Here is a 9,727-nt window from a genome sequence, read left to right on the forward strand (position 1 = left end):
CCCTTCCTGCTTCCTGCCGCCGGCGGAAGGGCCCGCACCGCTCCCCGGCCCGTCGCTCCCAACCCGCTCGGCTTTCCCTTCCCCAGCCCCTCCGCCGGGATTAGCACAGTGCTGAGCTCCCTTCCCACCCAAACCATCCCGGCATCTGTGACGCTCCAAGGGATGGGTTTGTCCAGGCTCACCAGCCAGCGGTGGGGAAATGGAGCTGCACGGAGGGCTGAGGGGCTCTGCTGTCCTACAGGTGTGGGGAGCCTTGTGCCCCTCCTTGGCTGTACTGGGGGCTTGAATTTCTCCTGGAAAAGCTATTTTTGGGGTATTAATTATTATTCTGTATTTCTTTCCCAGCCGAGGCCTGAAGAGGGCTCTCGGCACTCACTGCTGAGCCTGCCCTGCCCTCTCAGCTCTGCCTTGAGCATCAGCAGCACCCAACACCCTTTGATTTTGTAACTAAGTTTACCTGCAGTGCTGCCGCTTGTGACAGTGTGGCTTCATTCTGCCTGACGTGAGAAAGGCACTGCTATATCCCAGGAGTACTGAAATGAAGCCAGCTGAGCCTTCCCCAGTACCTAAAACCATGTGGGAAGGGGGTTCTGGTGTGTTAATCCAAATGAATGCTGGAAAAGCCACTGCACTGAGGCTACCCAAAGCAGGGGTGGCATCTTGCACTTTCCACAGCTGTTGTCCTTGTACCTTGGAACTATTCCCAAACAGGTGAAGGTGTGGGAGCTGCGCTTGATGAAGCTGCCTGCAGCTGTGGTGCTGATGATGTGCTGTGAAGGGATTTGCAAATGGCTTTGGAATCACCTCCTGCCCAAATGCCAGGGACCAGGCAATGCTGCTGGTGCCAGTCAAACAGGAGACATGGGCAGGGCAGTCCTGTGCCAACCCCTGCTGCATAAGAGCCACAAGCCACAACACAGATCACAGAATTAAAGACAATGATATTTTTCCTCCTGGCAGTGTCTTGGTCAGCCCATGCTCTCCTCAGTCATTTCCCCATCCTGCCAGTTCCCCCCTTTGCTTTATAGCTGGCATGCTGGTAGGTACCCTGGGGAAGGCAAGGCCTGTGTTTGGGGGGAGATAAGTCACAAAGCAGAATTCCTTCATCGTGACCCCTGGGAAAGAGGGGAGATTGAAAGGATCAGTTCTCTTAGAGCTCAGTGCTACTCTGTCTACTGGTGTCACTCAAACTGAGCCACTCATCACACAGTTCCAGTATGTTCCAGTCCAGACCTCTGTGTTAGTCAATGTCACTGTGTTGCTGAATGACCACGTGTGGGGCCAGTGGCAGCGCCAGACATGGGTGAGATGTCCAGCGGGATGGGCTCCCGCAGGCCCTGCAAGGAGGAGGAGGCAGCGCTGGCTGTCAGTCAGCTTTCCATCCCAGGGAATTCTGGAAGGTGCTGGGCACTGCTGCAGCTGCTGGCCTGGGGCCACTTGTCCCTGAAGCTCAGCTGTCTCATGCTTCCCTAAATGGAAAGGGAAAAGGGTCTGAGCACTGTGACAGGGGTCAGCCATCCCAGCCGTGGGCTATTTTGGCATGAACCCCCGCTTCCTGCTCCCCACACCCTGTGCAGCTCTGCAGGCAGAGGGAAGCTGGGATTTGCCTGGCAGGTGGGAGAGGATTCCCTCCTGCTGCAGAGGGGTGCTGCCTGCTTGCAGCCAGGTGCCCCCTGAGCTGGCCCTGGCTTCCAGCCGTCCCCAGGCATATAAAGCACGAGGGGACAAGCAGGGGACAGGCTGTGGTGACAGGTGACACTGACAGGCAGCAGGAGCTGCCAGGTCCTGCCCAAATGTGGAGTGGGAAGTGAGCTCTTTCCTGAGCCACACAGACTCTCTGTAGTGCTGGCAGATTTCTTTAATTCCTTTTTTTGTTGTTGTTTTTCTTTTTCTTTTTTTAATTGACTCCTAAGGATCTACATTGGTGGGAAAAGCTTCTGAGAAGCCACAGCCTTGAAGAGCAGTTTAGGTCTTCATTTTCAAAACTCTTCAGTCTGGTAAGCTACTTTTATTAATATGTGTTAATTATATGTCAGTCTCATGGTGGAACTCAGCTTGGGGGAGTAGGCAGGCGACTGAGGCAGTTGAAAATGGGACACAGATTAATGTTTTTCCTTCAAGCTCTCCAGATGGAGGATCCCATCCAGCTGAAAGAGGAGGGCAATAAATATTTTCAGGCCAGTGAGTACGAGAAAGCCCTTCAAAGCTACACTCAAGCCATAAAGCTCAACAAGGACAAGGCACTGCAGGCGGTGCTGTACAGGAACAGGGCAGCCTGTTTCCTCAAAAAGGTGAGAAGATCTCCCCTTGCCTGGGCAGTGCTCAGGGGGAGAGGAGGAGGAAGGCAGCCAAGGGCACTCACTGGCTGTGGACTGGGTGGTTTGTCTGTTTATTGAATAGGGTGTTTCCAGCTGGTCTGAAATGACATGTTCTGGGCTTGTGCTGGAGCTTCACTGGGGTGTCCCATGGGGAAATGGGAACAGAGAGGTTCCAGTGTCCATCAGGAATGGGGACATGCTATTCCATGGCTAACAAATCTCTCCTTTCTGGTTCAACAGGAGGAATATGCCAAGGCAGCCTCAGATGCATCTAGAGGTAAGGAGGGGGCTGTTATGAGGAGAGCTAGGTACACTCGCTCAGCCTGCTCTCACATCTGCTTTTGGGACACTGTGGCCTTATTCCTTGATGTCCACTAACACCCGAGTGCTGATGCCACAAGGGAATTCCTGGAGGTTCAAATGATGTTGTTCCAGTTTGGTGCAATCAGAGCTGACCAGGCACTGACTGATGCTAATAACAGAGCAAACCACAGTTTGCACAGGCAGCAAGCTCTGATGCCTGGTGTTTTGGATCCCTTTCCCAGCTATTGACATCAATGCTTCGGATATCAAAGCCTTGTACCGGCGCAGCCAAGCCCTGGAAAAACTGGGGAAGCTGGACCAAGCATTCAAAGATGCTCAGAAATGTGCCACCCTCGAACCCCGCAACAAAAACTTCCAGGAGACCCTGAGACGACTGGGGGCCAACATCCAGGAGAAGGTAAATGCCAAGGGAACAGTCCTGGGTTCACAGACCAGAGGTGGGAAATCCTTCCCTGGGTTACATCAATGGATTGTTGGTCATACTGGAAACTCGTGGCAATACAGGGGGATAAATAGGCTCCGTTAACTGGAAGTTCATACTTGATGTGTGTAAATCTGAGGATTGTGTTGAATGGTTAAATTGAAAAGTGTGGCAGCTTCCTCCTGAAGCCAGCCTGGTCCTGAGTGTCTTGGAAAAGTCTCGGCATGGGACTGAATCAGCTTCGGGGTGGGTGTGGCAGTTGCCACGTTGCTACAGTTACCCTTACAGGGATGCTGTGAAGAAATCCTTGCACCACTCCCTACTGTGAAGTCTCAGAAATTAATTTTTAGGCCTGGCTCTGCCAGGTGGCAATGGGTAATGGATGCTGATTGCTGAGAAATGGTATCTCCTGTTATTCAGCTTAAACTGCCTTTGGTTTGAGGGTGGGGAGCATTCTTGAAGCGAAAAAGGAAAGTTGCTCCTTGATTTCCTCCTCCTCACGCTCTGTGCTCTCTCTTGGCACAGCTGCGCATTCAGTTCTCCACGGACTCGAGGGTGCAGAAGATGTTTGAGATCCTGCTGGATGAGAACAGTGACAAAGAAAAGCGAGAAAAGGTGAGAACTGCCCTGGACTTGGCAAAATAGCTGTTTGGTGTCAGAGACTGCAGCAGGCAGCAGAACACTGCGTTCCTTTCCCCACCTCTCCTGGACGGAGGATGAGGGAAGGAACTGGGAGGTGAACTGCACTCAGAGAGAGGGGAAATGTCCCAACGAGGCATCACCCCTGTGCCGAGGGAAGGTGGCCCAACCTCCCAAAATACCAAAGGCGGGATCAGCCTGGGCTTCTGCTCAGGTCCACCTCTGCCACCCTCCAGATATTCCCTCCAAACAGTGACCCACTCTTCTTGGGCAGAGCAGAGCTGATCCCTAAATGCACCTGGATAAACTGTCTTGTGGGGTCTGAGCTGATCTGCTGCATCTGTTAGGAGATGGCTCCCACCAGGATCTCCCAGAGTTGCACGGAGAGGTTCTGGAGGCTGGGCTGTGCCACTGACCCCTGGTTCTTCTGCCTCCCACCCAGGCTGCAAACAACCTCATAGTCCTGGGGCGGGAGGAAGCTGGTGCCGAGAGGATTTTCCAGAATAACGGGGTCAACCTGCTGCTGCAGCTGATAGAAACCAAAAATCCTGAGCTGATCCTGGCAGCCGTGAGGACACTTTCAGGAATGTGCACAGGACATAAGGCTCGGGTAAGGAAAGGGTGCTTGGACCTTCACTGCTATTGCAGCTGGGGAGGGGGAAATTGCAATAGTTTGTGTTGTTCGTGAGCAGTGGGGGGAGATTAAAACTCTGCCTTGTACTGATTCAGGATTCACTGAGGAAAATAGTTTCTTTGTCTCAGCTGAGCCTAGAGGACACAGGAAGGAAAGGTCTTTGCTAACACTGTCCTGCTCTCTCCTTCCTGGGCCCAGGCCACTGCCATTCTCCATTACCTGGGCATCGACAGCATTTGCATGTGGATGTCGGTGGACAATGAAGAAATCTCCCTGGCTGTCTGCAACCTCCTGCAGACCATCACCGACTGCCTGCTGGGCCAGGGGAAGGAGGAGCACCATGGCAAAGAGGAGGCTCTAGTGCTAGGTAACAGCACATCACCTGCTCTACATTACCTCTGCCTGCAGGAGGAGTGGGCCAAGCAGGGAGGGCTCTGCTCCTGGGATTCCACCTTATTCCTTGTTCTTTGGTGAAGTGGGGACTTTACCCTTCAGCTGTCCAGGAGGACAACCTGCACACAGCTCTTATCCTCATGGATAGCTTAAATATTTCTGTTCTAGCCACACAATGGCTTTGAATGGTTTTGACTGAGCTCACCTGCTTTCAGAGATAACTTCTCATAACTGTTTTGCTTCTGTGTAGACACTAAGAAAGATTTGAGGATGATCACAACGCGTTTGCTGGATATGCTGGTCAGTAAGAAAGTGTCTGGGCAAGGGCGAGACCGAGCCCTCAACCTCCTCAACAAGAACATACCAAGGAAGGACCTGAAAGACCATGACAACAGCAGGAGCATCTTTGTCATCGACAATGGTGAGTCCTTCCCTGCCATCCTGTTGTGATTTGGGAGATGTGGAGCTGTGTGTTCTTGCCTGAATGCCTGAAGAACTGGTCCCACCTATAAAATAAATCCTCTCTGGCTTTTCTTGGTGCATGCAAGCCTGGAGCAAAGTTAGACTTGTTAGCAGGAAACAGTACTGAGAGAAAATCAACTGTGTATAAGAACAGGAATTTTTGAGTTTCTAAAGGACTGCCTAACATCTCTGGTTAGTTTTCTCCAGTGTATTTGCTAATGTTGGGAGGATTTGTCTTGGATAAATTGTCTGGTTTAGACAGGATGAGATGACCACCTGCTGAGCTTGGTGGACCCATAAACTGGTGTATTCTCAAACTGGTCAAGGGTGAGGAATTTGTGTGCTGTGTGTTTTTGTCGTAATTCCAATGCATGTGTGTGTTACCATTTTGATGGAAGTTATTTAATAATAATTCAGCAAAAGGAGGGTTAAGTTATCCAGAATCACTTGAAAGTGGCTGAGTTTTCCTCAGTCAGAGCCTCCAGCCTTGGGGGTCAGTAGGTTTAATGTTTCCTGACAAAAATAACAGATCCAGCCAGGGGCCTAATGCAGTTTTGCTTATCTCACTCTGAGAGCTGGAAAAAAGCCTGATTCTGCAAACCTGTAATCTCACCAGCAGAAGCTCCTCCCCAGTAAATATCTGAGTGTCTTTTTTGCTTAAGACTTATGTGATTAGGCTGCAAAATATTTGAAAACCATCCAAGCTGGCTATTCCACAGCAAAAAAGTAACGAATGGTATTTTGAGTTTTGCACAGACCCTCTCCCCTCTGACAGCCATATTACTCCATCGTTTCCAGGCTTAAAAAAGATACTGAAAGTGGTGGGCCAGATTCCTGAGATGCCTGACTGCCTGCCACTGACAGAGAACACGCAGCTGACTGCCTCTGTCCTCCTAAATAAGCTCTACGATGACCTGCGCTGCGACCCGGAGCGGGACAACTACCGGCTGATCTGTGAGGAGTACATCAAGTGAGTCAGGGGTGAGCTGGCCCAGAGGGCAGGAGCAGGGGGTCTTGAGGATGAGATCAGTCACTTGAAGTCCTCTTATGTTCAAAACTGGGGCTCTGGGAGATAACTATTTGCTTGAGATCTTGCTGGATCACAGGCTTTGCAGAAATTTGCACTCCCAAACACCAATATGATTCAGCAGTGCAGTTGAGGGAGGATATTTCCTCCCCACTGCTGTTCCATACCCTACTCCCTCTATCCCATGCAGGAGCAAAATCGACCCACAAGACATGGATAAGACACTCCATGCTATCCAGATTGTGTCTGGAGTTCTGCAAGGGCCCTTTGACTTGGGCAACAAGCTGCTTGGCATGAAGGGAGTGATGGAGATGATGGTTGCCCTGTGTGGGTCTGAGAGGGAGATTGACCAGCTGGTGGCTGTGGAAGCCCTCATCCATGCTTCCACCAAGCTGAGCCGAGCCACCTTCATCATCACCAACGGGGTGACGCTCCTGAAGGAGATCTACAAGAAGACCAAGAATGAGAAGATCAAAATCCGAGCTCTGGTGGTGAGGATGCAGCCCTGCCTCTATTGCCTGCCACACTCAGCTGCCTTATCCCAGACTTGGGAGAGGAGAGAGATTCTGGGAATGAGAGATGGGCTTAGGCTATTTTGGGGCAGCAGCACGAGAGGATTAATAAGCCTTTCTCACCAGTATGTCCTCTTCATCCTCCTCAGGGTCTCTGCAAGCTGGGCTCAGCAGGAGGCACAGACTATGGCCTGCGGCAGTTTGCTGAGGGCTCCACTGAGAAGTTAGCCAAGCAGTGCCGAAAGTGAGTGACTTCACTGATTTCTTCAGTTGTTCTAATCTTTGCAAAATACAATATGTTCCTCTCCCACGAGATCTTGCCCACATGTTGCCTTCATTTCCTGTGCTGCCTGCCAGCTGACAGTGCCCCCAGAGCCACTGCACTGGGACCTGGAGCTCCTCTGTGCATGAAGCAGCCATATGTTCCTCCTGCCTCAATATCCAGATGAACCTTCTCCCTCCCTCACTGCCCATGGGAGACACCAAACCCGGTGCCTCCCTCTTTGCCAGAGTGGCACAGCCTAATTAATGCTACCTTGAATATGCACAAGTCCTTTCTGAAGGTGAATTTGCTGGGTGGAGTAACCAAGGAGGTGGGATGAAGTTAGGAAGTGACTGAATGGGTGGTCATTCCTGCAGGCATCTCGTGTTTCATGGGATGGAAAAGGCAAAGCAGTGCTGAGTAGCTGTCCTGGTCTGTCATTCCCAGCAGCATTTAAATCCCACAAGTTGGACCATGGGAGGAAGGTCATGTCTCAAGGGGAAGCACCCCCAGTCTTAGGAGCTGCAGCAGAACCTGAGGACATATTTGGGCCTGAATCAGCCTCAATATATATTTTTCCTCCCTTTTTTTCTAGGTAAGTTAGTCCTGGCTCCCGAGATAGAAATGTGAGTGTTTTTCTCTCTTCCAGGTGGTTGTGCAACACCAGCATTGATGCCCGCACCAGGAAATGGGCTGTGGAAGGGCTCTCGTACCTCACCCTCGATGCAGATGTGAAAGATGACTTTGTTGAGGATGAGCCAGCCCTGAAAGCTATGTTCGATTTAGCCAAGGTCTATCTTCTTTCCTTGTTCCCTCATTCCTCTGGTAGCATCAAGTTCTCCCAGCTCTTCAGCCCTGCACTGTGGCCCAGTCAGAAGGAGCTGTGACCCCAACCCCACACCCTGTGCCCCAGGGACACCTCAAGGCTGTTACCATCCTGCTTTCTTCTGAAGAAGGTTGCTCCTACCTTTACTGTCAGCATCTGCATGAAAACCAAAGGCATCAAGGTGTTGACAGCACCTCATGATGTTCAACACCTTGTTTGACTATGAAAACTTTTGTTTTCCCTGCCATGGGCTGTAAAGTTGGGCATAAAGCTAAGAACATTTCCACCAGTGCAAAACACCATGATGGCAGCGCAGAGGGATCTGTTTTCCTGCTGTGCCCTCCTCACCCTCACACAAGCTTTTATTTTCCTGTGCAGGCAAGCGACAAGACTATCTTGTATTCCGTGGCTTCTGCACTGGTGAACTGCACCAACAGCTATGACACCAAGGAGCTGGTCCCAGAGCTGGTGCAGCTGGCAAAATTCTCCAAGCAGCACGTGCCTGAGGAGCATCCAAAGGTGGGTTGTATCCAGCTGGAGATGCTGCTCAGAAAGACTTTCTTTGGTGTAGCCATTGTCACAGACTTCAGGTCTCCTGTCTCCAGACTGAAATCGCTTTGCTCTCCAACCAGGCTTGGCTGTTAGGTAGCTGGATGGTAGAATGGCAGCTAAGGGCTAATCCTTTCCCAGTGTTTTCTCCTCAGGACAAGAAGGATTTTGTGGTGAAACGGGTGAAGCGGTTGCTGAAGGCCGGGGTTGTCTCTGCCTTGGCCTGCATGGTGAAGGCTGACAGTGCCATTCTGACAGACCAGAGCAAGGAGCTCATTGCCAGGTGCCTTCACTACTGATGTAGGAGCTGGGAGTGCTGGGCAGCCCCTGTGCCATGGGGATGTCATCTGGGCTGGCTCCTTGTTTGTGGGGAGGTGCATTCTGCCTGAGAGGGGGTGATGAAAGGGAGGTGGAGGAAAGATTTTAAACCAAAGTTTTTCTTCAGCAATATCATAAAAATCCACGTTCTGACCTTGAAGCTGGCTTACAGGGATGCCTTGCTAGGATGCATTTTGAATTTTTAGTTCTTTGTATCGATTCTGACTGGAAGAGAGTTCATCTTACAGATCTGGAAGCTTCTTACTGTGCCATTTGCTGCTTCCTCATAGAATGCTGTGTGCACTGGGTTAAGCATCTGGAATTTACCTGGTGGCTCTAGCACTCCTGCAAAACCTCAGCCCCCTTTCATGAGGGCTGTTGGCTGTTTGCTGTCCCGCGTGGCTGTTTCACTGAGTGTTCTGTGCCCTTGCAGGGTGTTTCTTGCCTTGTGTGAAGACCCCAAGGACCGGGGGACCATTGTGGCTCAAGGCGGTGGGAAGGTGATCACTTTTATGTTTGAAGTTCCTGATGTGCTGTTAATGTCTGCTGGGCGCCTGTGGTGTGTCTCCAGTGAGGGGCGGTGACAGAAAAGCACAAGCTGTCGCCCCCTGGGGCCACGCTGACACAGCAGTCCCACCTCTGCAAGGCTCCAGAGAAGTGATGTTCTTGGAGTGACTGTGTGAGCTACAAGCTCTGGCGTGGTGCCTATTTGAGAACAAAAGCAAGACATCACAGAGGGCTACGGGATATTTTTAACTTGTTTTAGTCTGTTAAGGCAATCCTGTAAATCTTCTCAGAACACTGAATGCTTTTTCCTGTGTATCTCCAGGCCTTGATACCTCTGGCTGTGGAAGGCACGGATGTTGGCAAGATAAAGGCTTCTCACGCTCTGGCAAAAATTGCTGCTATCTCCAATCCAGATATTGCATTCCCAGGGGAGAGGGTAAACTTAAAAAAAAAATAACAATAAAAACAAAAGCATTGATACTTCCTTTAGCAAATGAAAATTGCTAATACATGCCTTCTCTTCTAGGTGTATGAG

The 9,727-nt window shown here is 50.9% G+C and overlaps 2 protein-coding genes across 2 annotated transcripts in view; one reads left to right on the top strand and one right to left on the bottom strand.

Annotated features, from left to right (window-relative positions):
- Window positions 1-285, bottom strand: part of RAD51D (RAD51 paralog D) — a 6,222-nt gene extending 5,937 nt beyond the window's left edge. Inside the window, exon 1 of the mRNA XM_017743069.1 lies at window positions 183-285. The gene's annotated coding sequence lies outside the window, so the exon portion shown is untranslated. The remainder of the gene's footprint in view (window positions 1-182) is intronic.
- A 1,821-nt stretch (window positions 286-2,106) lies between these two features.
- Window positions 2,107-9,727, top strand: part of UNC45B (unc-45 myosin chaperone B) — a 10,465-nt gene continuing 2,844 nt past the window's right edge. Inside the window, 16 exon segments of the mRNA XM_008640362.2 lie at window positions 2,107-2,291; window positions 2,559-2,595; window positions 2,864-3,039; window positions 3,589-3,678; window positions 4,145-4,312; window positions 4,535-4,703; window positions 4,980-5,150; window positions 5,990-6,161; window positions 6,409-6,709; window positions 6,880-6,974; window positions 7,642-7,783; window positions 8,197-8,337; window positions 8,523-8,650; window positions 9,119-9,185; window positions 9,515-9,631; window positions 9,634-9,718. Of these exon segments, the coding sequence (XP_008638584.1) occupies window positions 2,130-2,291; window positions 2,559-2,595; window positions 2,864-3,039; window positions 3,589-3,678; window positions 4,145-4,312; window positions 4,535-4,703; window positions 4,980-5,150; window positions 5,990-6,161; window positions 6,409-6,709; window positions 6,880-6,974; window positions 7,642-7,783; window positions 8,197-8,337; window positions 8,523-8,650; window positions 9,119-9,185; window positions 9,515-9,631; window positions 9,634-9,718 (2,221 nt within the window). The 5' untranslated portion in view covers window positions 2,107-2,129.

This window comes from Corvus brachyrhynchos, unplaced genomic scaffold (assembly GCF_000691975.1).
Source record: "Corvus brachyrhynchos isolate BGI_N302 unplaced genomic scaffold, ASM69197v1 scaffold99, whole genome shotgun sequence".
NCBI lineage: Eukaryota > Metazoa > Chordata > Aves > Passeriformes > Corvidae > Corvus > Corvus brachyrhynchos.